Source organism: Zosterops lateralis, assembly GCF_965231275.1.
Source record: "Zosterops lateralis genome assembly, chromosome: 9".
Taxonomy (NCBI): domain Eukaryota; kingdom Metazoa; phylum Chordata; class Aves; order Passeriformes; family Zosteropidae; genus Zosterops; species Zosterops lateralis.
This window is the reverse complement of record NC_139769.1, coordinates 24,388,616-24,412,300: the sequence shown is the minus strand read 5'-3', so window position 1 is coordinate 24,412,300 and position 23,685 is coordinate 24,388,616. Positions and strand designations below refer to the sequence as shown.

The following is a 23,685-nucleotide window of genomic DNA, read 5'->3' as shown; positions in this document are numbered from 1 at the left end:
TCGACCCTTTCGTTACGCGGTCCCCGCCGGCGCACGTGACGCCCCTGCGCCGCGCTCCCCCATTGGCCCGGCGGCGCGCGCTGGGTGGGCGGTGCCGGAAGCGGCGGCGGTGGCGCGAGGCCGTTTCCTTGGCTACGCCCCCGCGGGCGCGCGCGGAGGGGCCGGGCCGGGCCCTTCCTGCCCCGGGAGCCGCGGGAACGGCCATGGGCCCGCAGCGGGACTAGCGGGCACCCGGCCGGCCGCCATGGCCCTCAGCGGAGCTCCGGGCTGCCGCGCCGGGGAGCGGGGGCCCCGCTGGAGGAGGCCCTGGAAGCTCCTGGCCCTTGGCCTGCTCTCCGCCTCCTCCGTGCTGGCGGCCGCCCCGGGCGCCGGGGCCATGAGCAGGGAGGAGAAGCGCCGGCTGGGGTGAGCGCGGGGACGGCCGCGGGGAGCGAGCGAGCGAGGGAGGGAGGGAGGGAGGGAGGGAAGGAAGGGCGGCGGGCCGGGCCCCCCCGGGCTGGGCGGGGGGTGTGCGCTGCCCCGGGCTCGGGGGGCGCCGGGCGGCTGCGGGTGCAGAGCTCCGGGACGGCGTCCCCCGGCCCTCCCCGGCCCCCAACACTCCGGAGGACGCGCGGCACCGGAGCCTGGCCGTGTGGAGCTGCGTGTGCCGGAGCCTGGCCGGTGTCGTGGGCCAGCTCAGCCGCTCCTGGGGACGCCCGGCCCCTTCTCTCTGCGCTGTGGGGTCGGCCATGTGCTGTGTGAGCTCGGAGCTCGCCTTGGAAATTTCAGAGCCAGGGCTTGTATGTAGCTAGGGGTGAAAGTGATCAAAGGTAAGTCTAAATCCCCACTCGGTTTAATTATGGCCGTGCCTCTGGGAGAGTGCGGGAGTCATAAAAAAGGTAAATGTTTACGTGTGTTTGCCTAGTTCCTGTATGTAACCTAAACTGCTTCGGTCCTCCGTGCATGTACATGTAAGAGCCTGATTCTTTCTTTGTAGTTTCTGTTTGAAGGGTAAATATTACAAATATTACGTGTATAGAAATATATTTTCCTGGATGTAGTGGGATTTTTTTTTTCTTAACAATCAAGAGTATTTTGTCTTGGTATGTCACTGGGGCAGTTTCATCATCCTCTTCCCAGCCAGTGGTCAGGTGTGAGAACAGTAATGCAAAAAATCTGCTGGAGAAACAGTGTGGATACTCTCAGAGTTGTTAGTCGCGGAGTTGTTAAGGTTGGAAAAGGCCTTCAAGATCATCAAGTTCAGCTGTCGGGTATAAGTTGATATTTAACTCCAGTGTTTACAGTTACTGCGGTTTTCCATCTTGGGTTCTCAGCATAATTTCTGTGTGCAATCAATCTTTTATATGCTCTCATCGTGAGGCTACACAAGGAGTTGAAATTTCATTCCCCAATTTGTTTTAAAATTTTTGCATTGCACTTAAAACACCATCTGATGCCCCAGGCATGCGCAGGCCATGTCCTGCCATGGTTTGTGGTTTTCTGTAAATGTGAGTTTTTAGCAATTTTCTGTGTGCTGCATCACCCAGGAGCTTTGTGTATTTTTCTGGGATTTTGCCTGCTGCAGCCTGAGAGGCACCTGGGAAAAGCACCATCCTCTGCTCTTTTGATGCCTTAATGCACTTGATGAGTCAAAACTACTTCTTGAATTTCCAAGTCATTGAACTAAATTGGATATTTACAATATAATTGTGATGTTCTTGGCTCTTTTATGTTTGGTCTTATCAGCAGACATTGTGAATTATGTTGATGGTAGAAATTAGCATCCTTTTTTCCTTGCAGGGCTCCTTGGTGAAACAGTTAGGGATGTTCAGAAGTAGTGCTGTGTCTTAAAAAAAAATGGTTTTTTGGGAGGTTTTTATATGTAGAAGCATTTCTGTCCTTTCAAACATATGAAATAAATGTAAGGGTTTTCTTTAGTATTGGCTTGCCAAGAGATCCCCAAATAATTTCATGTTAGGTGAAGAAAGGTGAAGTCTTTCCTTTCTGGAGTGAACAAGAGTAGCTGAATCAAGAAAAAAATATTATTCTGTATTTCACTTACTTGAGTAGAGTATGTTGGTAGAGGACCTGTGCCTGACAGTCACATATTAAAGTGTGATACATGTAAGATGGTGTATTAAAGGCCGTTAGGAGACAGATCACTAATGCTTTTTCTTTTTTGTTTTTTAGAAATCAAGTGCTTGAAATGTTTGATCATGCATATAGCAATTATATGGTAAGTCAGATGCTTGTTTGATGCTTTTCAGAGGAGTTGTTGCTGACCTGGGGGGAAAAGCAACCTACAGTTCATGATATTCTATAGAAATGTCTGGGGAGGAGGGGTAAAAACAGAGATAAAATGAGTAACAGCACCTGTAAAGCCTTTAAAAAGTTTTTAACAAATATTACTTTGAGGAGGGTTGTGATGGCTTTTAGAGTGGTAACTGACAATTGCTTGTGGTAGCTCTCCTAATCCCTGCCTGAGCTTTCCCAAACCAGTTTATCTCATGTCAGGCTATCAACAGTAAAGTATTTGGTTTGAAATTCCAGGAAAAAGAAGCTCCAGCAGAGCTGTGTGTAGGCATCAGATTCTGGACAACACAAATTGATCTTATTTATTTTGTAGGTAAAAATGACATTTAATAACTCTTCACTGGTAAGCCATGTCAGAAGCAGTTTGGGTGTTCTTGTAGAAACTGTTTGCAGAAGAGGAAGGGGATCTGGTGCCATATCCAGGCACACCAGGCTGTGCCCAGGGTGTGACTGCCATATGACCATAGGCCATGCTGGCTGTGGTTTCTTTTGCTGTGACTTGTGATTCCTGTGCCCCCATTCTGGATCTCTGAGCCATTCCACACACCCTGCTCTGCCTTGGTTTAGAAAAGCTTAAGAATAAATAGACACTTGGAGTGGACCTCCTCAAGTAATAATGACTTTCAGATATTCTATAAGTAATACACTTCTGAGGAGAAAGTGTAGATGTGACTAAGATCAGTAGAAAAGATTAATTCTTCCTGGCTTTATATGGACATTCTTGCACATTCTTTGTGGCTGTTGCAGAAACCCCTCTCAAGTTGCATCAGTTCCTGCAGCATGTGCTGCTGTCCCCTGGCAGCATCTTGCCACATGTCCCAGGTTCTGTCTTATGGTTTCAACTTTAATATGTAAATTCAAGCTTAAAATCTTGGGAGTTAAAACTTTATGCGGCGTGGGAGAGATACAGGACTGTAGAGTGGACAGAAGGCCAAGCAAGAGGATTTTCAAAGGGGTGCAGTTTCTCCTTTTAACTTAAGTTCTGTACCTTTGAAACCTTTAGCAGTTCAACATCAGACTTTTTGGTCATAATTTTTGTAATCTGGTTCTATGAAAAACACTTCGCTTGGGTTTTCTCAATTGAAAATTCATGTATTTGGCAAAATTGGATAAAATATTACAAGGATCTGTGCTTCCACTGTTCATTGCGTGATAGATTGTCAACTGGGAGGGGTCTTGCCACATCTGTAGCAAGAAAATTCTGTTTGAAAGAGAGGAGAAACTTCAGCTCTCCTGGCAACTTGGAAGCCAAAAGGATATTTATTTGCCACGTATGCTGAAACACTGAACAAACAGAGAAATGTGACTTGTTTGAAGTTGAAGGAAAGATTAGAGTATCAGACTTGATTCTTACAGTAGGAGAATGAAGTATTTTTGCAGGTGTTTTTGAAACAGCCAGCTGAGAAGTTTTGATTTTCTGTTTCTATTAGTATGTATTTTAGACCTGTATATTTAGAAGGCCAAAATTCATGTTTGTTTGCAAGGGAAAATCCCTTGCCTTTCTTTTTCTTTTTCTTTTTTTCAGTTTTTAACAGAAGCTTTGAGAAAAAGCTGCTGTTTTTTTCAGTCCTTCAGCAGTATTTGTAATAATGAGGATATTTTTCTTGGCTGTCAGAACATGTGAAAATGTCAGTCACTTGGGGCCAGTGACAAGTTGGGAAGTAACTCAATCCAATAGCTGCTTATTCTCTGCTACAGGCAAAGAATAAGTGAACTTTTATTTTTCAAAATGCTTCTGGTTCTTTGTTTGTAAAGCTAAAAGTTTATTTTTCCAGGTTTTTTTATCACTTCTCTTATCCAAAATTTAAGCCAGGGATCTCAGTTTTGACATTGCTTTTGTTGTATACTTCTTTAATCTGTTTTTCTGAGTGCTTTGCAGAGATATTCAGAAACATCTGAGCTGTAGTAAATGATCTAGATTCTGCCTTTTGTAGTTAAACTTGAGGAGAACAAAGAGTTGAGCAAAGACCAAAACACTCAGCAGAGTGGTATACAGGGAAGCAAACCATCAGTTTCAAAAGAAGTTGCTCTAAGAGTTGTTTATTTATAGAGGAATGTTCCTTTTTTATTTTTATTTCATGCTTGAATACAGATTATTTTTGTACCATATATTTGGAAAGATTTTGGATGTGTTTACTTGCAGTTTCAGTGCAGCAATTGAAGTTTTTTATCCTGCCACGTGTTAGTTCCCCACTAAAAATCAAACTGGAAGCCTCAGTACAGTAGCCAGTTTCCTGCTGAAATCAAGAGAAAAGCTCCATTTCAAACCACTTGTGTTGAGCTTCTAAAGGAGACAAGTTCCTGTTCATTGCAGTTATATATATTTAAGATTCATTGCCATTGATGTCAGTGTTATATTTGTTATATTAGTGTCAGTTATATTTGTAAAAGGCTCAGTCTTTTTAGAGTTTTTTGGTGTATGTTATCTTTTATGTCTCATGTAGTAATTCATCAGTTTTTGTTTGAACTTCTGAGTTCTCTTATCTGTCCCTGACTGTCACCCTCAGCCAGGTGAGTTCATTGTGTCCAGTGAAGGGCCATCAAGGGGATGGGAAGGCTGGAGCATCTTTCCTGTAAAGAAAGGCTGAGGGAGCTGGGGCTGTTCAGCCTGGAGAAGGGAAAAGCTCCAGGGAATTTAACAAGGGAGGCTGTCAAGAAGACAGAGACAGGCTCTTCTCAGAGGAAACGGGCACAAACTGAACTGCGGGAGGTTCCCTCTGAACACAAGAAAACACTTTTCCACTGTGGAGTTGACCAGGTACTGGCACAGAGTGGCCAGAGAGGCCATGGAGTCTGTCTCCTCCTTGGAGCTGCTCAGGAGTTGTCTGGACATGGTGCTGGGTCTGGTTGGCCCTGCTCGAGCAGAGGGCTTGGACAAGATGAACTCCCTTCCCACCTGCAGGGCTCTGTGGGGGCTGTGCAGTTTCTCTGAAGAGCAGCATGATGAGGATTCCTTTGACAGCTCCCAGGAGTGTCTGTGAGCACTGTAACTGATTCCCCTGTTTTGTTCCCAACAGGAGCATGCCTATCCAGCTGATGAACTCATGCCTTTAACTTGTCGTGGACGAGTGCGGGGTCAGGAGCCGAGTCGAGGGGATGTGGATGATGCCTTGGGAAAGTTAGTGTCTCAAATGGTCACTGTAAACATCTAGGAACAGAAGTACAATTGGCACCCCATAAAATTTGTTTGTTCAGTTGATATGGCTAGAAACTTACACTTGTAAAAAGTGTAGAATTTTTATTATTATGAAGTTAACTGATGTGAAATTGTACCTTAATTAGGAGAATTGACCATTGAATGAGACCCAAAGATAATTTTTTAACCATTCTCCAAATATTTTCCATAGGGAAACCTTTCTTGTGTGGGCTGACATATATTAGTGGTGGAGATTGTAAGGGTTAATGATCAGCTGAACAGAACAATAAACTCTTATCCATGATGCTGGCCTAATAAGTGATATTTAAAGTGCTTTTTTTTAAGTAGAAAGTTTTCTGAAAACAAGCAGTCAAATGCTTATCATGTGTATGATAGCCTCAGGCCTTTGCTGTAAGTATAAAATATTATTTTGGACCTGGAAATATTTTCTATTCTTTCTTTCAAGGGAACTGATAGTACAAAACACTGATCCTTTGGCTAGCAAAATGCAGACTTAAGGACTGTTTTTTTTCCAGGTTAAACGAAATAATCAAAGGCAAAGTTGACCTACTCTAAATGCGTTTGTAATTGATACCTTTGAATGTGTGCAGTTTATAAATCAAGTTCTTTAATAACAAATAGCTGATTTTTTTAACATCACTGTTTAATGTCACTAAGCACAATAGTGTTAATCAAAGCTGAAATCCTTTTCTTAAATACTGCTTCTAATTGTCTCTAGGATATTGAACATGTTATTTTGGCTGTGTTTTGTTATGTACAAATGTTCTGTAGTTTAGAGATTTCCCCATAATCCTGCTACCTTGGAGGTATCCAGAGATACAGCAGATGAAAAGTGTCAAGAAAATATATTTTTAATCCTGGTCATGCATTCTTTTTAATAACCTTTTTTAAAAGTAACATACTGGCATTTGAGTAAAAATACCTTTCAGTCCCTTAGATGCATTAAATTATTGTATGTATGTATTGTTTCTTTGTATACAGGCATCATTCTGTACCTTATAATTAGGTACATTATTATGTAGCAGATTTCTTATCTAATGCTTTTTCTTGCCAGCTGCCTCATCAGCTCATCAGAGTGGCGTTCTCTGCCAGTCTTTGCAATCACAAAATGACAGGGTGTGGCAGCTGGGTCAGTTCTGTTTCCCTGGAGAACTTAGGAGCTTTCCATAGGGATATGAAATGCATCATTTCCCTCCTTTTGTATGGGAGTTGTGGATTTGTTAGACAGTTGTGCATAGTCATTAGTTAATCTCTGTCTCCTGTAAAACAGCACTCACAGGATGCCATTATGTCTTTACAAATTAAAGAGAGTTATAATATAGGAACACTTAATTAGAATTTTGGTTGTCACATGTTGCCTACAAGGTTTCAAATCGTTGGTGCATGCTCCTCAGTGGGCAATTTTAACTGTTCCAAAGTGTTCAGTTTTAACACCATCATGTTCTGGAAATTCTGTTTATTCTGTGTTGTGGGTGTGTCTTAGCATGGGAGCAGTTGTTGGAATTACACATATTTAAGATACAATCATAGATACAATTCCTGGGATGGGGAAAGGTCCCCTCAGCTTGGGATGCACTGGAACAGCCCTGGAGAAAACCCCTGATCCTGTTTCAGGTAGTGTGGAGCTGACTTGATGCTCTCTTTTAATGGAATAATCACAGAATCCCAACGTGGTTTGGCTGGAAAGGACCTTAAAGCCCATCCAGTGCCACCCCCTGCCATGGGCAGGGACACCTTCCCCTAGCCCAGGCTGCTCCAAGTCCTGTCCAGCCTGGCCTTGGACACTGCTAAAATAGTTCTTTATTTTAGAGTAAATAAAGTTCTTTATTTTAAGCCTACCACTAGCTAGTGTTGGAACAGTTTCTGGTAGGAGAAATTTGGCTTGGAATAGCTTTTGATCTCGACGTTTTTGGTTTTTTTTTAAAAAAACAAGTGAAATAGAGGATGGAAGAAGACTTTTATGCTGGGTTTCTCAATAGATGTGATTTTAGACAATAAATGAAAATTAAATTTGCTTACCAGAAGTTAGAAAGCTTTGCAGTAAATAAATGTATCTGTAATCACAGCTTCTTTGTCAGCTCCTATTCTGGTCACAAGCAAAGGGGGGAACTTAAAACGAGGTTTTGATACTAAACATGTTGAGTACAACTAATTTTTTGCAGCTGGTGGTCTGTGAGAATTTAGTTTCTTCCCTGGTACCAGTTACTATTAAAAAATCACTTAATTCTTACACATACAGATCTATAGTAAATCTGTTTAAAACTTTCTTTCATAGGTTTTCACTGACCTTAATTGATACCTTGGACACTCTTGTGGTAAGTTTAATCTGTTGATAAGCTTTGATAAAACAAAGAGATAGTTTTCTGATGCTCAGACTTATTTTTAGAATTCTTTTTCATGACCGTTGATCTCTGGCTCTGTTTGAAGTGACTTTTGCTTGTGGAAACTTTGAAGTGCTGTGGGGATGGAGTTTGGAGTTGGTTGTAATAAAACTACAGCAGTTCCTTCACATTTCATTGATACTTTTTTATATTGCCTTTTTTTGGCTCTAAACACAGAAGAGTTTGCTTTCCCTTATAGTCTAAAGCAAGAGGATCAATTTGTGGTGAGCAAGGCTTAATAACCACTGCTGTATTTCTGGTTTTAATTGTATGTATGTATTTCTTGGTTGACTGTGTGTGCACTGAAATATCCTGTATACAGATACACTGTGACTGCATTAGCTGTACTGGAACTGAACACCTGCTCACTGTTGTATTCCAGGTGTTAAATAAAACCAAAGAGTTTGAAGAGGCTGTAAAAAAAGTAATAAAGGATGTTAATTTAGATAATGACATAGTTGTATCTGTCTTTGAAACCAACATAAGAGTCCTTGGGTGAGTAACTTTTGTTTCCAAAATTTCTAAAAATGTGGATTTTAGTCAGTGTCTTTAAGACACTTTTCTGTGCTGTTCCACTTATTTGAAACGGTTGTGCCTTTGTCAGTTCACCTGAGAGAGGTTTAAAAAGGCAAGGCAGGACTTGCTGCAGTAGTGCTGGATCAGATCAAGCTGCCCCCATCTCGCTGCTGCAGTGATTAAAAATCAGCTTTGCTGATTAAGGACCCCATGTGCATGCTGAGGGAGCCGTGGGTTTGCTTCAGAGAAACAGGCTTGCAAATGGCTCTGTTCACTACTTGATTTGCCAGATTTTGATACTTGGGATCATAGATTATTTCAGCTTGGAAGGGACTTCTGGGGCTCAATGCAGGATCAGAGCATGTAAATTTTAAGTTATTATCTGTCATTTTAGAGGTCTTGGTTGCTATTCCTGTCTAATATTGATGAATCAATGATTCCAATGATAAGGAACAAGAATTGCTTCAAGATACTAGTAGCTAATCTTGATTATAATGGGAATTGCATCTGGAGTCTAAAAACTAGGACCAGAGTTATGTACATGTCATCTAAATTGTACAGAGTTGTCCTTGCTGTTCAGATGAACATACCTTTTGAGATGTGGATAATTTCTCTTTTATTTAGAGGTCTCCTAGGTGGACATTCAGTGGCAATTATGCTGAAAGAAAAAGGTGAATATATGCAGTGGTACAATGGTGAACTCCTGCACATGGCAAAGGAACTGGGCTACAAGCTTCTACCTGCTTTTAACACCACTAGTGGTCTCCCTTATCCAAGAGTAAGTTCTGTTTCTGTAATGCAGGATTACAGCTGTAATCAAGACTTCTGTTGTTTTGATTTTATATCTGTTTCCAGAATCGTTCCTGAATTTTTTAAGTGGACAGAAAATGGAAAGCTGATAAATTGCAGGTGCTTTTAGGAGCCAGAAGTATTGAAATATTTACAAAACTAAATTTTCAGGAGCGCTTGTGATGTTCTGCCTGATTTACTAAAAAAAATAGTCTGCTCGGATTAGATTTTTAAAGTGTGTTTTCTTATTCAAATGTCTAGTGAACCAGGCAACAGGTTCTTGTTTGGGAAGGTTGAGAGTTAGAGTATTTGTGGATAGTTCTCTGTGCATGTCTAAGTTGGCAGAGCAAAAACAAAGGGATATTTTTTTTTTTCTTGTCTTTAGAAAGAGCATAGATTATATACTTGCTATACAATTATAGGAGTGTAAATTCTTTCAGCTAGGAAAAATAAAGATGTTAACCTCTGTTTTTCTCTAGGTTAACTTAAAATTTGGAGTAAGACATCCAGAAGCACGAACAGGAACAGAAACTGACACCTGTACAGCTTGTGCTGGTACCTTGATCCTTGAGTTTGCAGCTTTAAGTAGATTCACAGGAACATCTATATTTGAGGTTTGCTTTCCATGATACTTTATATTTTGCCTTAGGTCTTTACCATTCTGTTTACATTTTGTAATTTTGGAAAAAGAGTTCATGAAATGGATATCTTAGCTGTGCTGCACCAAAAACATTTGTATATGTTGAGATATGTAATGTTTGTGGGCTTTCTTCTAAGGTTTGATTTTTAAAATTATTTTATAAGTCACAGGACATAATTTTGGTTGAAAATAGTTAAAGTAATACAGAAGTAAACCAGATAAATTAAAGATTAGAAGGAGTTCTGAAATTGTTAGACATGAAACATCCTATTCCTTTGCTAGCATCTTAATTGAATAGTCAAAAGGATCAGAGAGTTTGGTGTCTGTGTTTCCCTAATTCCCAACAAATTGTTTTTGCAGGAATATGCCCGGAAGGCGCTGGATTTCATCTGGGAGAAGAGGCAGCGCAGCAGCAACTTAGTGGGGGTCACCATTAACATCCACACCGGAGACTGGGTCCGCAAAGGTGGGGCCTGAGCCACAGCAGATCTCACACACCCCCAGCAGGCTCGCCTGCACTCCTGGAAGATGTTAATGGCATAGGCAGTGCAGAAACCTGCTGCCCCAAAGCCTGGCTCTGCTCTGAGAGAGAAAAGCCCTCTCTGGAAGAGAAACTGGTTTTATTCATGGCAAAGTGTTTCCTGATCTTCTTTAACACCGAGAGGGAAATGGCTTGGGATGAATTTTCAGAGACTTTGCTATAAATACATAGGAAAAATATAAATAGGATGGGAGAAGTGATGTCCTGTGAAATAAGTGTCTCCAATGCATGTCTGTCCATATTATTATGTGCACTGGTAGTGCACAGCCTTTGGCACAGACACACAGTATTGTGTCTCTGCTTCCATCTGTGCCTTAATTCCAGTGAAAGGAGGCTTTTCCTTTCACTGGAAGAGCCTTCAAAATCAAAGTGGAAAAATGTGGAAAATACCCATGTCACCACTTAGAGTAAACCCACCTTTTTATTTTCTCCTAGATAGTGGAGTTGGAGCAGGAATAGATTCATACTATGAGTATTTATTAAAAGCCTATGTCTTGCTGGGAGATGACAGTTTCCTGGAAAGATTTAACACGGTGAGTTAACACCTTGCTCAGGTTTGTGCCTTCTGCAATACAAGTTTCAGAGTAATTGTGTTGTCAGCCGTTAGACTGAAAAGGGATCTTTAGCAGAATTTCTATGACTTCTGCTGTGTTTAGTGCCACCTCTTTTCACTGAGGGTTTTTGTTAATCTTGGGTGATTAGCTGTCACCTGAGCAGTTATTTTAACCCCATCCAGTAAAAATCAGAACCTTCTAGGCCTTTGTCCATGTTCCCAGTATGGGAGAAGCTGTATTTCCAGATCATCTGGGAGAGTGCAATACTGCAAGTGTTTCTGGAATAGAACATAAGGGTCTCTTCTTCCAACCCATTGTGCAATTTCATTCTTTCCTAGAGCTACAAAAGAAATCAAAGTGTGGATCTTGTTTTGGACTGCAGATCCTCAGGCCCAGGATACATTTAAGTATACAAGCTGAAAACCACCCTTCAGTTTTTTGTAATTTATAAATTACTGAGCAACTTGGTCAGCATCATAATTCTTTCATAAAAGCATTATTTATTTTTAAAATAGCAATATCCATTGAAAACATCTTAGATCATAAATTATTTTTATATCATATAGCATGGAATTTTTATTAGAAGTGGAATAATTCCATAGTTAAATACCTGTTTCAGGTGTAATGATGATTTCATGATCCTGAAGGGCAGCTCCCAGTGTTACATTTTCTTTGAGCTGCATCTATGAAGTGTTTCCTGTCAGTTTGGCTCACGTGCTCAGCATTGCACCTTCTGAAAACAAAGTTTGGGTTTGGAAATTAGCAATGTGGCAAGTGACCTTGTAGGTTTAAAAGCTCTTTGGAGCCATCTGGTCCAGCTGCTTTATTTGGGTTTTTTAACCTCTTTTTCCTCCTGAGATCCATATGCTTTGGAATTTTGTTGTTCAGAGAAAGCAATTTCAGCTTTCTTTAGAGCATGCTCTAAAATTCAGCCAAAAAAAATGTTACTTAACTGTGATAGTTCCTGGTCTATCACATGGCTGCTGGATATGCTTTTGTGTGCGTGTATTCCTTGGAAATGTGGTAAGTTTTGCAAGTGTAATACTCTGGAGCTTTCAGTATTTGCTACACTTCGTTTTACTTTGCAAAACTAGAGATGAGTGGCACTGCCAAATGTAGTAATTGGGAATGTAGTACTGGTTTTCCATTCAAATACTATGCCAGTCTGGGGATCCATCTCTCTCTTGAGGAATGAACTGATACACAAACCTCCTGTTTTTCCTGATGTTTGGCAGCACTATGATGCCATAATGAGATACATCAGCCAGCCACCTCTTCTCCTTGATGTTCACATTCATAAACCAATGCTAAATGCTCGGACCTGGATGGATTCTCTGCTTGCTTTCTTCCCTGGATTGCAGGTAAGGTGCAAAACCCATGTAGAGATGGTTTTAATAACAAAGAAATTATTAACTGGGTTGAATATATGATTTTCCAGTCAAGCTTAGTGATTTGATTTTCAGAAATACTGAGGGAACATCCCTGGAAGTGTCCAAGCCCAGGCTGGAGCAGCCTGGGAAAAGTGGAAGGTGTCCCTGCTCATGGCAGGGATGGCACTGGATGGGCTTTAAGGTCCCTTCCAACCTAAACCATTCTGGGATTCCAGGATTTCTGTACTTAGTCTTCCAGTAATTTCAATGCTATGATGCAAGATAATCTGCTTTTCTGGCCATGTCGAGTATCAGGTAAAGTCTGTTCATGTAATTTTCTTCCTTCACAAAAAATACCCATGAAAATACCATACTCAAGAAAAGTCATATCATGAAAATACTCCAATTAAGCTGCCTTTTTACTAGCTGATTTTTTAGCTTGTGTGCCATTGACATCTTTAAGATAAACTAAACCACATTTTCACCCCAGTTCTCTGTAAATGTCAGAGGTCCTTGTTCTACATAGGCAAAAATGTTAATGACTTCACTGATTTTGCTTACAAAACTCTGAAGGAGTATCTGTGACTTAAACTGACAGGGATTAATAATTACAGTATGTAGTGAGTGCTCTGTAGCTTTACATGAACTCACCGTGTTTTTAACCTTGAGTATTATCTCTGTGCTTAGTGAATTAGTGTGACTTTTATTTTTAATTTTAGGTGTTGAAGGGTGATATTAGACCTGCTATTGAAACACATGAGATGCTGTATCAGGTTATAAAAAAGCATAACTTTCTTCCAGAGGTAAGGTAGTAGTTTTTTGATTTTGTAAATCAAAAATTTCTATTTTTGATTGTGTAAACTGAGTCTTACTTCAGTTTGAGGAATAGCAGATGCCCATTTGAAAAAACAGCAGGTATATGTGTTATTAAAATCAAAACCTCATTTCCACAACATTCTTATGTGATTTGCAGTTCTGCATGTCTGACAACTGAATGTTCTGAAATTCTGTATAATGTGTTTGAAAGTCAGCACACAGACTTACTGCAGATGGCTGCAAGTCTTTGAGCAAGTCCATTGTGCTCAGAAAAGCTTGTTTACCTGATGAAGTGTGTCTTTAATCTGTGATGACCCAGATTATATTGGAAAGCTTCTGACTCCAGGTTTAATTTTGACTTTCCTCTAGTGTAAGCTTATTTCTGTTAGAGAACATTTTAACATCACATTCACCTAGTGTGGTTATTGAGAGCAAAGAATGCTAAGCAGTCGAATGATTTTTTTAAGTTCTTTTAAAATGGTGTCATTTGGCTCTTTAAGGGTTTTTTGGTTGAGTTTTTTTGTGTATTGTACTTATGAAGGAAATTTTAAAAGGTCAGGTAGTGTTATTTAAGCCAACAGACCATCCCCTGAGCAAAGACTTGTTTTAAACCTTAGTATGAAATAGTGAATATATGACAGAAGTGGCTTTTCCCAGTGCACATTTAGAGTGAATAGATAGACTGGGAAATTTTTAGGTATCTGAATTCTAGCCCGTGGTATTAATTTAGAAACAGCTGCTTAACCATCTGTCAGTGTGCAGTGACACTTGACTGCACTGGAGGTGTCAGGTGGTAGGTATGTTTGCAAAAATGGTGTTTATCAAAGCTAGGCTGGTTATACATAGTTATAAGAATTAACATAGTTAACATCAGAGTTAAAATAGAATTCAGTTAAACATGTGTGTGGTTTGCATTCCTGCATTTATTCTTGTCTGTCCTTTTTCATCCTCAGGCATTCACAACAGACTTCAGAGTTCACTGGGCTCAGCATCCTCTGAGGCCTGAATTTGCTGAAAGCACCTACTTCCTGTATAAGGTACAGTCCCATTCATTCCTCTGATCTTTGAGCACTCTTTCTTGCACCTAGAATTTTGTTGCTGTTTTATTTAAAGGCAGAATTGAATAGTATCCACTGGAGCCTGAATTATATCCAATTTAGGATATAAACATGATGCAGTGGTTATAAAAATTTTTTTTGTTTTATTTCTTAGGCTACAGGAGACCCTTATTACCTAGAAGTAGGAAAAACCCTCATTGAAAACTTGAATAAGTATGCCAGAGTTCCCTGTGGGTTTGCTGCAATGAAGGATGTTCGTACAGGAAGTCATGAAGACAGGTAAAGTTTGCACAATTATTTTTTTAAATATAAAAATACAGAAAAAATCAAATTGCCCTGTGTAACTGAATTAATTGACCTTTGAGGAGGTGTCTGTCTTCAGTCTGATAACCAAGTCTTAAATTACCTGTTTGTAATTGTATTGAACTGTAAATGGATTGAAACTATGTGTAAACTGTTTCAGTAGGGTTATAAGATGCTCTATAAAAATATTTTTAGTTTAATAACCTTTCATTTGTCTGAGAGCAATAGATGAATTATGTTAAAAGTAGATACACTTCAAATCTGTAAGTTTGTCAGGAGGTTTATTTGTTTTTTCTATAAAACTCTTCTGTAGTGAATGTGCTGAATCATTTCCCTCCAAACACAGCTTCTTCCAAGTGGAAAGAATGCTAATGGAATTATGTTCATCAGTAATAGTCATGAAGTCTTCAGAGATGAAGCACTAGGAATATTTCTTTTACTGATGTTCTAGAAATGAGGAGATCTCCCTAATGGGCATCCCCTTTTTCTTCACAGGATGGACTCATTCTTCTTGGCTGAGATGTTTAAATATCTGTACCTGCTGTTTGCTGATAAGGAGGACATGATTTTCGACATTGAAGATTATATCTTCACTACAGAAGCTCATCTGTTGCCACTCTGGCTCTCCACTACAAACCAAACCATCTCAAAAAAAAATACAGTATGTAACAGCCCCAGTCTAAATCAGTTTCTGTAGTACACTTCCTTTTTTTGAAGGTGAAAAGGAAATAAAATCAGGAAAGATCATAGTTTGAGGAAGTGCAGCAGTTTGAACACATTAATAGGCACTATTTCATCAAATTAACAGTCACAAGATTAGGAATAATTATTGGCTCCTGCACTGCTGAACCTTGAGATGAAATAAAGGAATTATTAGCAAGATTTCAAAAGACAAGTGATCCCCACTTCTGTGTAAATTGGAAGATAACACAGTAGGATATTTTTGTCCCCATCTTTATTTTTTTTTGATTTTTTCTAAACCTTAAGTTTTTCTTGTTTGTTTTAGCACATGAACAAAATTTGAGAGGTTTTTTGAAACAGCTGGGGAGTTAATTTGGTAAGATACAGCTGCAGACAGATTTGGGATGTTTAATCACTTTAGTCCATGCAGTAGGCACCTATTGCGTAAATATGAGAACATTTGTGGGTTTATAAATTACTTAACCTTCCCAAATAACCTGGAGTAATACAGCTGTGCCATGAAGCATCATAAATCCTCACTTTTTTTTTTTAATTTTGTGGTCAGTAAGGTGACATAATTTATCTGTAAGACAATAAGAAAAATGAAGAAGATAAAGAGAAGATGGTGTCTGAGACATCAAGGACACAAATTCCCTTATTTGTGCCTCTATTTTTAACATTTTCTAAGAGTTTTACAATAATGCCTGGATCAGAGGAAAAAGCTTATACTGTGTGTTAAGCCATATATGCTGGAAAATCACCCTGTCTGATGGACTTCAGCATTAAGCAGTGATAAATTTTTAGTTATTTGATTTTAATGTTGAACACTGGTTATGTTTCAGTGGGTCATAGGTTTGGTGTTAAATGTTCCTTCAGGGTGAGAATTCCACACCCTCTCTGAAATGTTCTTTCCCTGAGAATTTATCTTTCCTCTTGGAGTTCTGGAAACAGTTTGTTTTCTGAACTAAGCAAGAAGTTTTCTGAAGGGTCTGAAGGAGCATTTTATGTTACTTTTGTTCCAAATACAGGAATTTAATACTTTTGAAGACAGGCAGGGTTCCCACAGCTGGTGCTGCGTTAAGTGCTGGCCTAACTTGGTTTGTTCTCTTGAGAACTGCAAATGTTAATGAAAGACCTATAGAGAGGATACAATAAATTGCTCGAATTTCATTTTTTAAGCTCTTTGAGTTGAAGCTGCAAATGGGCATATAATCCAAGTAAGAAAAAACCCACTGAAAATGGTGTCAGGTGGTTGAAAGGCTGGGATGTCAGGGTGTTCCTCTTTTATGGAATTTTATCTGAACAGATGGAATGTGTAAATGATTTTTAACATAAATACAGTGCTATTAAAACAAACTGTGAGAGACATACTTGGTACTATCAACCCAACATCCTGTTTTTATTTGCTCTCATAAACAAGAAAGGTCATGTCTTAGTAACAGCCCTTTAGGTTTTGGGGTTTAGGGAGCCTTTAAATACTTGATTTTTCATTGGCCAATATCTTGCAAAGAGGAGGGGTGAGTCTTTTTGGGTAGATAAATACTACATTAATTTTTATGGGTTATAAAATGAGCCTTCCAGTTATCTATAACCAGTTATTTGCTAGGCTAAGGACATGCTAAATGTGGCTCCAAACCACCAGACATGTTCCACATGGTTTCGCATGTTACAAACCAGCAATTTGTGCAGATGTTCACTCTGCCATCTTTCCTAAAAATAGAAATTGTTTGAACTGTATAGAAATTCATCCTTGCTCATCCAGACTTGCAAGTCTGTGTGGCTCCTGAAGAGGAGAATCTTTTGTTCACATGAAAAGATGTGCCATTTTTAGTAAGAATGACCTAAAGCCTTCAGCTGGTCACTCGCTGTAAAGACAATATTGGGTGAAACCAGAACTACTCCCTTTACTTGTCCAGCACATAAAATACAGGGCACTGGCTTTGTCGTGAGCAGTCTTGAGAAGTTCTGTCTGCCAGCAGAGGATTAGCTGTTTCTGAAAAAAAAAAAAATCAAGAAACTGTATAAATTTAGTGAATTATAAATTAGAACACATGTTGTATTTGTTTGTCCAAGGGGTTGCAGTGCAGTGGCTCCCCCCTATTGCACTCAGCTGCCACATGTCCCCAGAACACACATTACTTAAGTGAGGCTTATCTGTTGATGTTCTTTATGTAAAAATAAAACCTGCATTTTTTAAACTGTGTCTTTCATTTTAGAGTACAGAGTACACAGAGCTTGACGACAGCAACTTTGACTGGACCTGTCCCAACACCCAGATCCTCTTCCCAAATGATCCCATGTTTGCCCAGAGCATCCGTGAGCCTCTGAAGAACGTGGTGGATAAGAGCTGTCCCCGGGGCATTTCCAGAGCGTAAGATGGACATTTCCTCTCCTTGTTAGCACAGGACTGAGTGGGACAGGGTCTGCTCTGCAGGGAAGGAGCATTGGATGTGCTGGAGCTGGCAGTCCTTTTGGGATGAGCCAAAGGGATGATGATTCCTGATCACAGGAAAAATCACTTTGGATTTCTGTGGTATCCTCATCAAGATTTAGTTTGCAGCTCGAATTAGCAAGTCTTTCAAAGCAAAAGGAGCTGAGTGAGCTCATACCTCGGCTGCAGCTCCCACTTGGAGTATTGCAGGAAATGTGTCTTTCTGATTTGTAAAATTTCTGGAGTCTCCTGAACAATTCTGAAAGTCTTTGTAGTAAGGAAGTTATGCTGCCCCACATAACTGCACCTGTTTTGAGGGCAGTGTTAAGGCTCACAAAGTTTGTCCTCCTGACCACCTCTTCTATATTTGTATTTCATGACTAAAACAGAGTTGCAACTGTATGGGCCAAACTGGTTTTGGTCAGTGTTGCAATAATGCAGACCATTTACAAATGAGAGAAAGTATATGGCAGTTTTGTTATCAATACTGGGTGGGAGGTTTTGCACTATAAAATTATTGATAATATAGACAACTTTAATAAAACAAGATTGAGAAGTTGCATTCCCCTGAAGCTTGCACTCAGTGTACCAAGAATTCCAGTCTTGTGATGGCAGGGATAACACTAGAGTTCTGTTTCAAGGATAACCTGGTTTTTAAAACTTTGATCTCTGATGTCTTTTGGCAGAGAGGAGAGTTTGGGAAGTGGACCAAAACCACCTTTGAGAGCCAGAGATTTCATGGCCAGTAATCCTGAGCACTTGGAGATCCTGAAGAAGATGGGAGTCAGTTTGATCCATCTGAAAGATGGCCGAGTACAATTAGTGCAGCACGCAGTGCAAGTAAGATGACCTGGCAGGATTTTCCTTTTTAGAGCTCTCAGCAAAGTCCTCCTAGCAATGATACTTGACACCTGGAGCTTCAGGAGGGACAGCCATTCTGTGGAAGGAGGCACATGAGCTGGATTTTGTAGCTATATTTAGCAGGCTGATGCTTGTTAATATTTTGCCTCAGCAATACTTCTAACTAGCCTTCCCCTAAATTAGGTAGAGGCTGCTCATGTTGAAGTGATGTAGCCAACAGCACCTTGGCTGAAAACACTGCTTTCAGTGTGAGATACTTCATCTCTTTATGAGGTCTATATATTTGTGATTTTCAGTCTCCTGGGTGGTGCAGGTGCCAAACATTTTGTGCAACAATGCATGATTGGAAGTGAGCATCCACCCTGCATGTTAAAGTCTTTGTAGCAGTGGTCCAAGCAAACACAACTTCACTTTCTTTTCCCTCAAGTTGCTCAAACATTTAAGCTAAAATTGTTTATTGATTCTTCTCTCTGCAGGCAGCAAGTTCCCTAGATGCTGAGGATGGCTTACGGTTCATGCAGGAAATGATTGAACTCTCCAGCCAGCAGCAGAAGGAGCAGCAGCTCCCTCCTCGTGCTGTGCAGATTGTTTCCCATCCCTTCTTTGGCAGGGTGGTCTTGACTGCTGGGCCAGCACAGTTTGGGATGGACTTGTCCAAGCACAAAGCAGGGGTATGTGAGATGTGGGTGTGTCTGTTCCCTTCCCTTCCCTGTTGCACAAGCCTGAGTTTACAGCACTGCTGTTGTTTGAGGGCATCCAGCTGATCCTCCAGGTGATCAGTTAATTACAGTGGTTAAAAGACAGGGCCCAGTGGTGACAATGACAGCAGTGACAGTTGTGGGGATGAGTGGCTTATCTGTCTCTGCTCTGCTCCTGAGTCATCAGCCATGGTTTAGGATTTAAAACACATGCACAGCATGAGTTGCAAAGCAAGCTTATCCAGTCTGCAGTGCACAGCTAAGGAGATGGTGATTTAGGGAAGTTTCCCTCCCCGTGTCAGCCAGGAGCTGGCAGAAGCTTTTTAGAGTTGGAGCAAGTTGTTCTAATGAAAGCTTTTCTAGAAGGCTCTGAGTAGATGGAAGAGGGCAGTTCCACAGAGGCAGAGGTCCCTATGGGAAGCAGTAGGAAAACCCATGTTGTAGCCCCAAAGAGGAGTTCCAGACTAGTAGTGCACAGGAGAAAAATTTCCAAAGACGACTTTTCCCAGGTGTAGACAAACCACACTGATGATGAGAATTAGGTTTTTATTTAGTCATTCTTTGCTTCTAGAGCTCCAGTTTCAAGGCACAGATTGTCTGCACTGACACAAGACAACACTAAATGCATTAGAGTGACTGAAGGAATAAAAATGCTTGGGAATCTTTCACAAGCATGACCATAGTGCTCTAATTCTCTCTTTATTTTTGTTTTTTCCAAACAGACAAGAGGATTCGTTGCAACTATTAAGCCATATAATGGATGTTCAGAGATCACTAATCCTGAGGCAGTGAAAGAGAAAATTGCTTTGATGCAGAGAGGCCAGTGCATGTTTGCTGAAAAGGCACGAAACATTCAGAAAGCTGGAGCAATAGGAGGCATTGTCATTGGTAAATACAATTCCAAGTCCTTAATTTGTGTAAATGTAACCTAATTTTACAGATTTAAAAATACAGGAGAGCTGACAAGCTTTAAGCTGAGAAGCACAGCAGCTGTGCTCTCAGAAGATGAAGAGATGTTTGGGGTTTGTCTGGTTCTGTGCAGACACAAGTTGGGATGGGTGGTTGTCAGTGTTTTTGCAGATTAAAAATTGTTACTTTAAGGACTGCATGGTGCTGTCAGTACTAACTGCTGAGGAAGAGTTGGTATAGAAATGAAAAGTGCAGGTTGGGGTTTGCTGTGAAGTGACTGGGCAGGGGAGGCTGCTCCAAGTTCAGCTGATCTGATGGGAAGTTTGCCCTTCCTCTGGTGTGCTCTGCCTAGATGACAACGAGGGCAGCAGCAGTGACACAGCCCCTCTCTTCCAAATGGCTGGGGATGGCAAGAACACAGATGACATCACCATTCCCATGCTCTTCCTCTTCAACAAGGAAGGGAACATCATCCTGGATGCCATCCGGGAGTATGAGGCTGTGGAGGTGCTCCTTTCTGATAAAGCAAAAGACAGAGGTAAGGTTAGAGGTGAATTATGTCAATCCAGCTCCCATCTGTGCCATGGCACAGTGGAAAATGGACAGGAATGATTTGCACTGCAGGCCAGAGGTGCTGTGATTTTCTGTTTGACACTGAAATTAGTTTTTCATTAAGCAAGCCATTGTCTGAGAGATATCATTGATAGCCACTCCCTCTATGAGGTAACATCCAGAAATGCTGTTCCTAAATGTCACTTTGGCTTATGAGAAAACCCAGCCTTTTGGATTCCTTTTGAACCCTTTTTTGTCATCAGCTGCTTTGAAGTAGCATCAGGAACAGCATGTTTCCAGTGCCCTACACTGTGAACATCCCTCCCTCACCAAGATCCTCAGTGACATTGCTGGGACCCAAGAGGAGAGACAAGTGCTAGAACTACTTTGCCTATCTAAGGAGAAGTGGTTAACATGAGAAATAAGGCTGCTGACCTCAGATGTTTCGTGGGTGTTCTTGTATAATGCAAGAAAATTGCAAGCTAATACATTCCCAGTTGAAATGTTTGAATGCAGCAGAAAATTCCAGATTTTCCTCTTGTAAGCCTTCCTTGTAGCACTGCTGTGTTCAAGAAGAGTAGGTAAGAACAAGGATCTCTAGAAAATCAGCCTATTTGCAAAGGGGATATGCCAAAATCTTGTCTTGTTTCTTCCCAACTTAGAAATCCCTCCTGTTTATAACTGTGCTAAGTGCTCTGACAAAATGCTAAATACAAGTTAGCTCTGCCTTTGAGAGTTTGTAATCCATATCTGCTTCTTCCCCCTCCTCGTGCTTCCGTTTGGAATCCCAGCAACAATCTTTAAAGGTAAAATGATTCCAAACTACATTATTGATAGCAGTAAGTATCCCATGTCAACAGTGGCATGTGCAGTTAAATTCCCTAAAAATCCTGAAGTATCAATGTCCTGCTTATAGCCATGAACATCAGACCCAAAGAAATCTGCATGACTCCATTGGGAAGTTGTCAGGGGCTAAGCTGGGACATGGGAGACGTGTGTTCCTTGCTTTGAGTGGGCAGGTTCTGGCTCTGGCTCTCTCAAATGCACAGTTCAGTAAACTTGGGCAATTCTGTCCAACTCCCATGTGCTCCGATGTGGGATCCTGGTGGATCTGGGAGTGCTTTAAAATCCAGCATTAAAGTTCAGTGCACGCAGTGGATATTTGCTTAAGGCTGAAGGAGGTAACTGGCACTGACCCTTAAGTCACTCCTGAAGTTTGAGGAACCAAAATGAGCCTCAATATATTGTTTGCCCTCACGTAAAATGTGTTTAAAAGGCTTCCCTCCTATCCCTCTGTAAAATATATCCCTCACTACTATTAACTTTTCCTATCACTGAAAAGTCTGCTCTTCTTTGAAGAAATAAGGCCAAAGGAAGTGACCTTGATTTTGGAGTACATAATACAGTGTTGCATTCCTGCAGTTGTTCTAATTTTTTTTTCCTTTTTTTCCTTCCCTTTCAAAGACTTGGAAATTGAGAATATGGACCAGAAATCATCCGAAAATGATTCACACAAACCAACTTCCGAGGAGGCTCCTTCAGAATCTCAGGATGCTCAAGCAGTCAGTGAGGAGCCCGAAGGAGGAGGAGAAAGCTCTGCTGTTGGTGACCCTGATCCTTTGTCTCCTGCCAGCACAGACAGTGCCAGTGTTCCCATGGCAGATCCAGATCCCCACGCCCCTGGACCCACAGAGGCCAGTGCTCCAGAGCCAGCATGTACAGCAGGGGACAGCCAGCCTCAGGAACAAAACACCCACACAGAGGCCAGCTCTAAAGCTCACTGGGATAGTAAAGTCCAGCCTATGGAATCCATATTAGCAGACTGGAATGAAGATATAGAAGCATTTGAAATGATGGAAAAGGATGAGCTATGACTTGTAATAGTAACTTATTTGTTAATAAACAAATGGAGACCTCTTTGGGTAGAAGTGAGGCCCTGATATCCAAGAAAACATATTCAGTATTGGGATGAGCAGCCAGGTGTCACCTGGAAAACCACATAGAATTCCAGCACAGGCTCTTTGTATGTTTTAATTTTTCCTGTTTAAAAATGGGAATGTGCAATCAAAGCATTTGTGTGGCCCCGTGGCTGGTGCTGTTCCCCAGGCAGGGACGAGCCTGACTTGTGCCTGGTTCCGAGGGGACTCCTGGGGCTCTGCCAAGCAGGAGCTGAGCAGGGTGGGGTGACAGGCCATGGAATGGCCTTGATGGGGCACCCAGCCCTCCCCAGCTGAAAGCCTTTCCTTATAACAGCAGGGGAATTGTTTCCAGGTGTTGGCACAGCTGGAAGCAGTCTGGGTTTGTCTGACATATCACAGTGCTGCTCATCACTCCTTGCACCCCTTACTTACCACGAGGAACCACATGGGAGTTCCTCTCCTGCTCTGCTTCCAGCTGGAGGAATTGTACAAACCAAAGGCACAGTGTGAGCAGGTCCCAGCAGTGGGGCCACCAGGAAAAGGTGTGGGAAGGTCCTGCTGGAAGCTGAGGGGAAGCAGATTAAGCAGGTGTTGAGTCCCAGGTGTTTCCCTTGGCCTCCCAGGTGGAAAAACTCCAGTCTGCCCCAAAATCTGGAACAGTCTCTGAAAGGACACAGCTCCATCAGCTGTAACAAAACCTTTTTCTACGAGTTTGACTTCCAACAGCTTGACTTCATTGTTCTTTTTATATACAACTGGTGTATGTGGTGTTTCAGGCAGGGAGGCCAGGGCCAGTGGGGCAGGGCAGCAGTTCTGGCTGTTGGGTTGATAGTTCAGAGTCCAGGGTGTTATTCCAGGCTCTGCAGTTTGTTACAGGTAAGTAAGTGGGAGTCTGAATTTGTTATCCCCATTATATTTAAGTGAAAATGGGGAAGTTTAAATAACATAGAGGCATTTTGACTGTGTCCAAAGAAACTGCCAAAAACTAATTAACTTGATTTATATAAACTGCTTTTAGTGAATTGTGGTTCAAAAAATGGTTTTATATTAAAGACTAAATGAACACTGCCTATATGCTGCACCAGGCTAAAAATGCAGGTTTATGTTCATCATTGCAATGAAGTAAATGAACAGGAAGCCCCACTCTGGACTGCACCTTTGATTTAGCTGGTGAAATTACACGTGCTGAATATGCAACTGTTAATTAGCACAGCCAT

The 23,685-nt window shown here is 41.2% G+C and overlaps 1 protein-coding gene across 1 annotated transcript; it reads left to right on the top strand.

Annotated features, from left to right (window-relative positions):
• Positions 1-244: 244 nt before the first annotated feature.
• On the top strand, positions 245-22,505 carry EDEM3 (ER degradation enhancing alpha-mannosidase like protein 3; the record flags this gene model as incomplete). Its single annotated transcript, XM_083867740.1, has 20 exons — positions 245-405; positions 2,170-2,215; positions 5,310-5,410; positions 7,725-7,764; positions 8,213-8,325; positions 8,971-9,124; positions 9,615-9,749; positions 10,136-10,241; positions 10,752-10,849; positions 12,106-12,231; positions 12,960-13,043; positions 14,010-14,093; positions 14,269-14,393; positions 14,913-15,078; positions 17,315-17,469; positions 18,216-18,369; positions 18,867-19,061; positions 19,811-19,976; positions 20,350-20,535; positions 22,014-22,505. 20 exons carry the CDS (start codon positions 245-247, stop codon positions 22,421-22,423), a joined length of 2,805 nt encoding a protein of 934 aa, XP_083723866.1. The 3' UTR covers positions 22,424-22,505.
• Between the last annotated feature and the right edge of the window lie 1,180 nt (positions 22,506-23,685).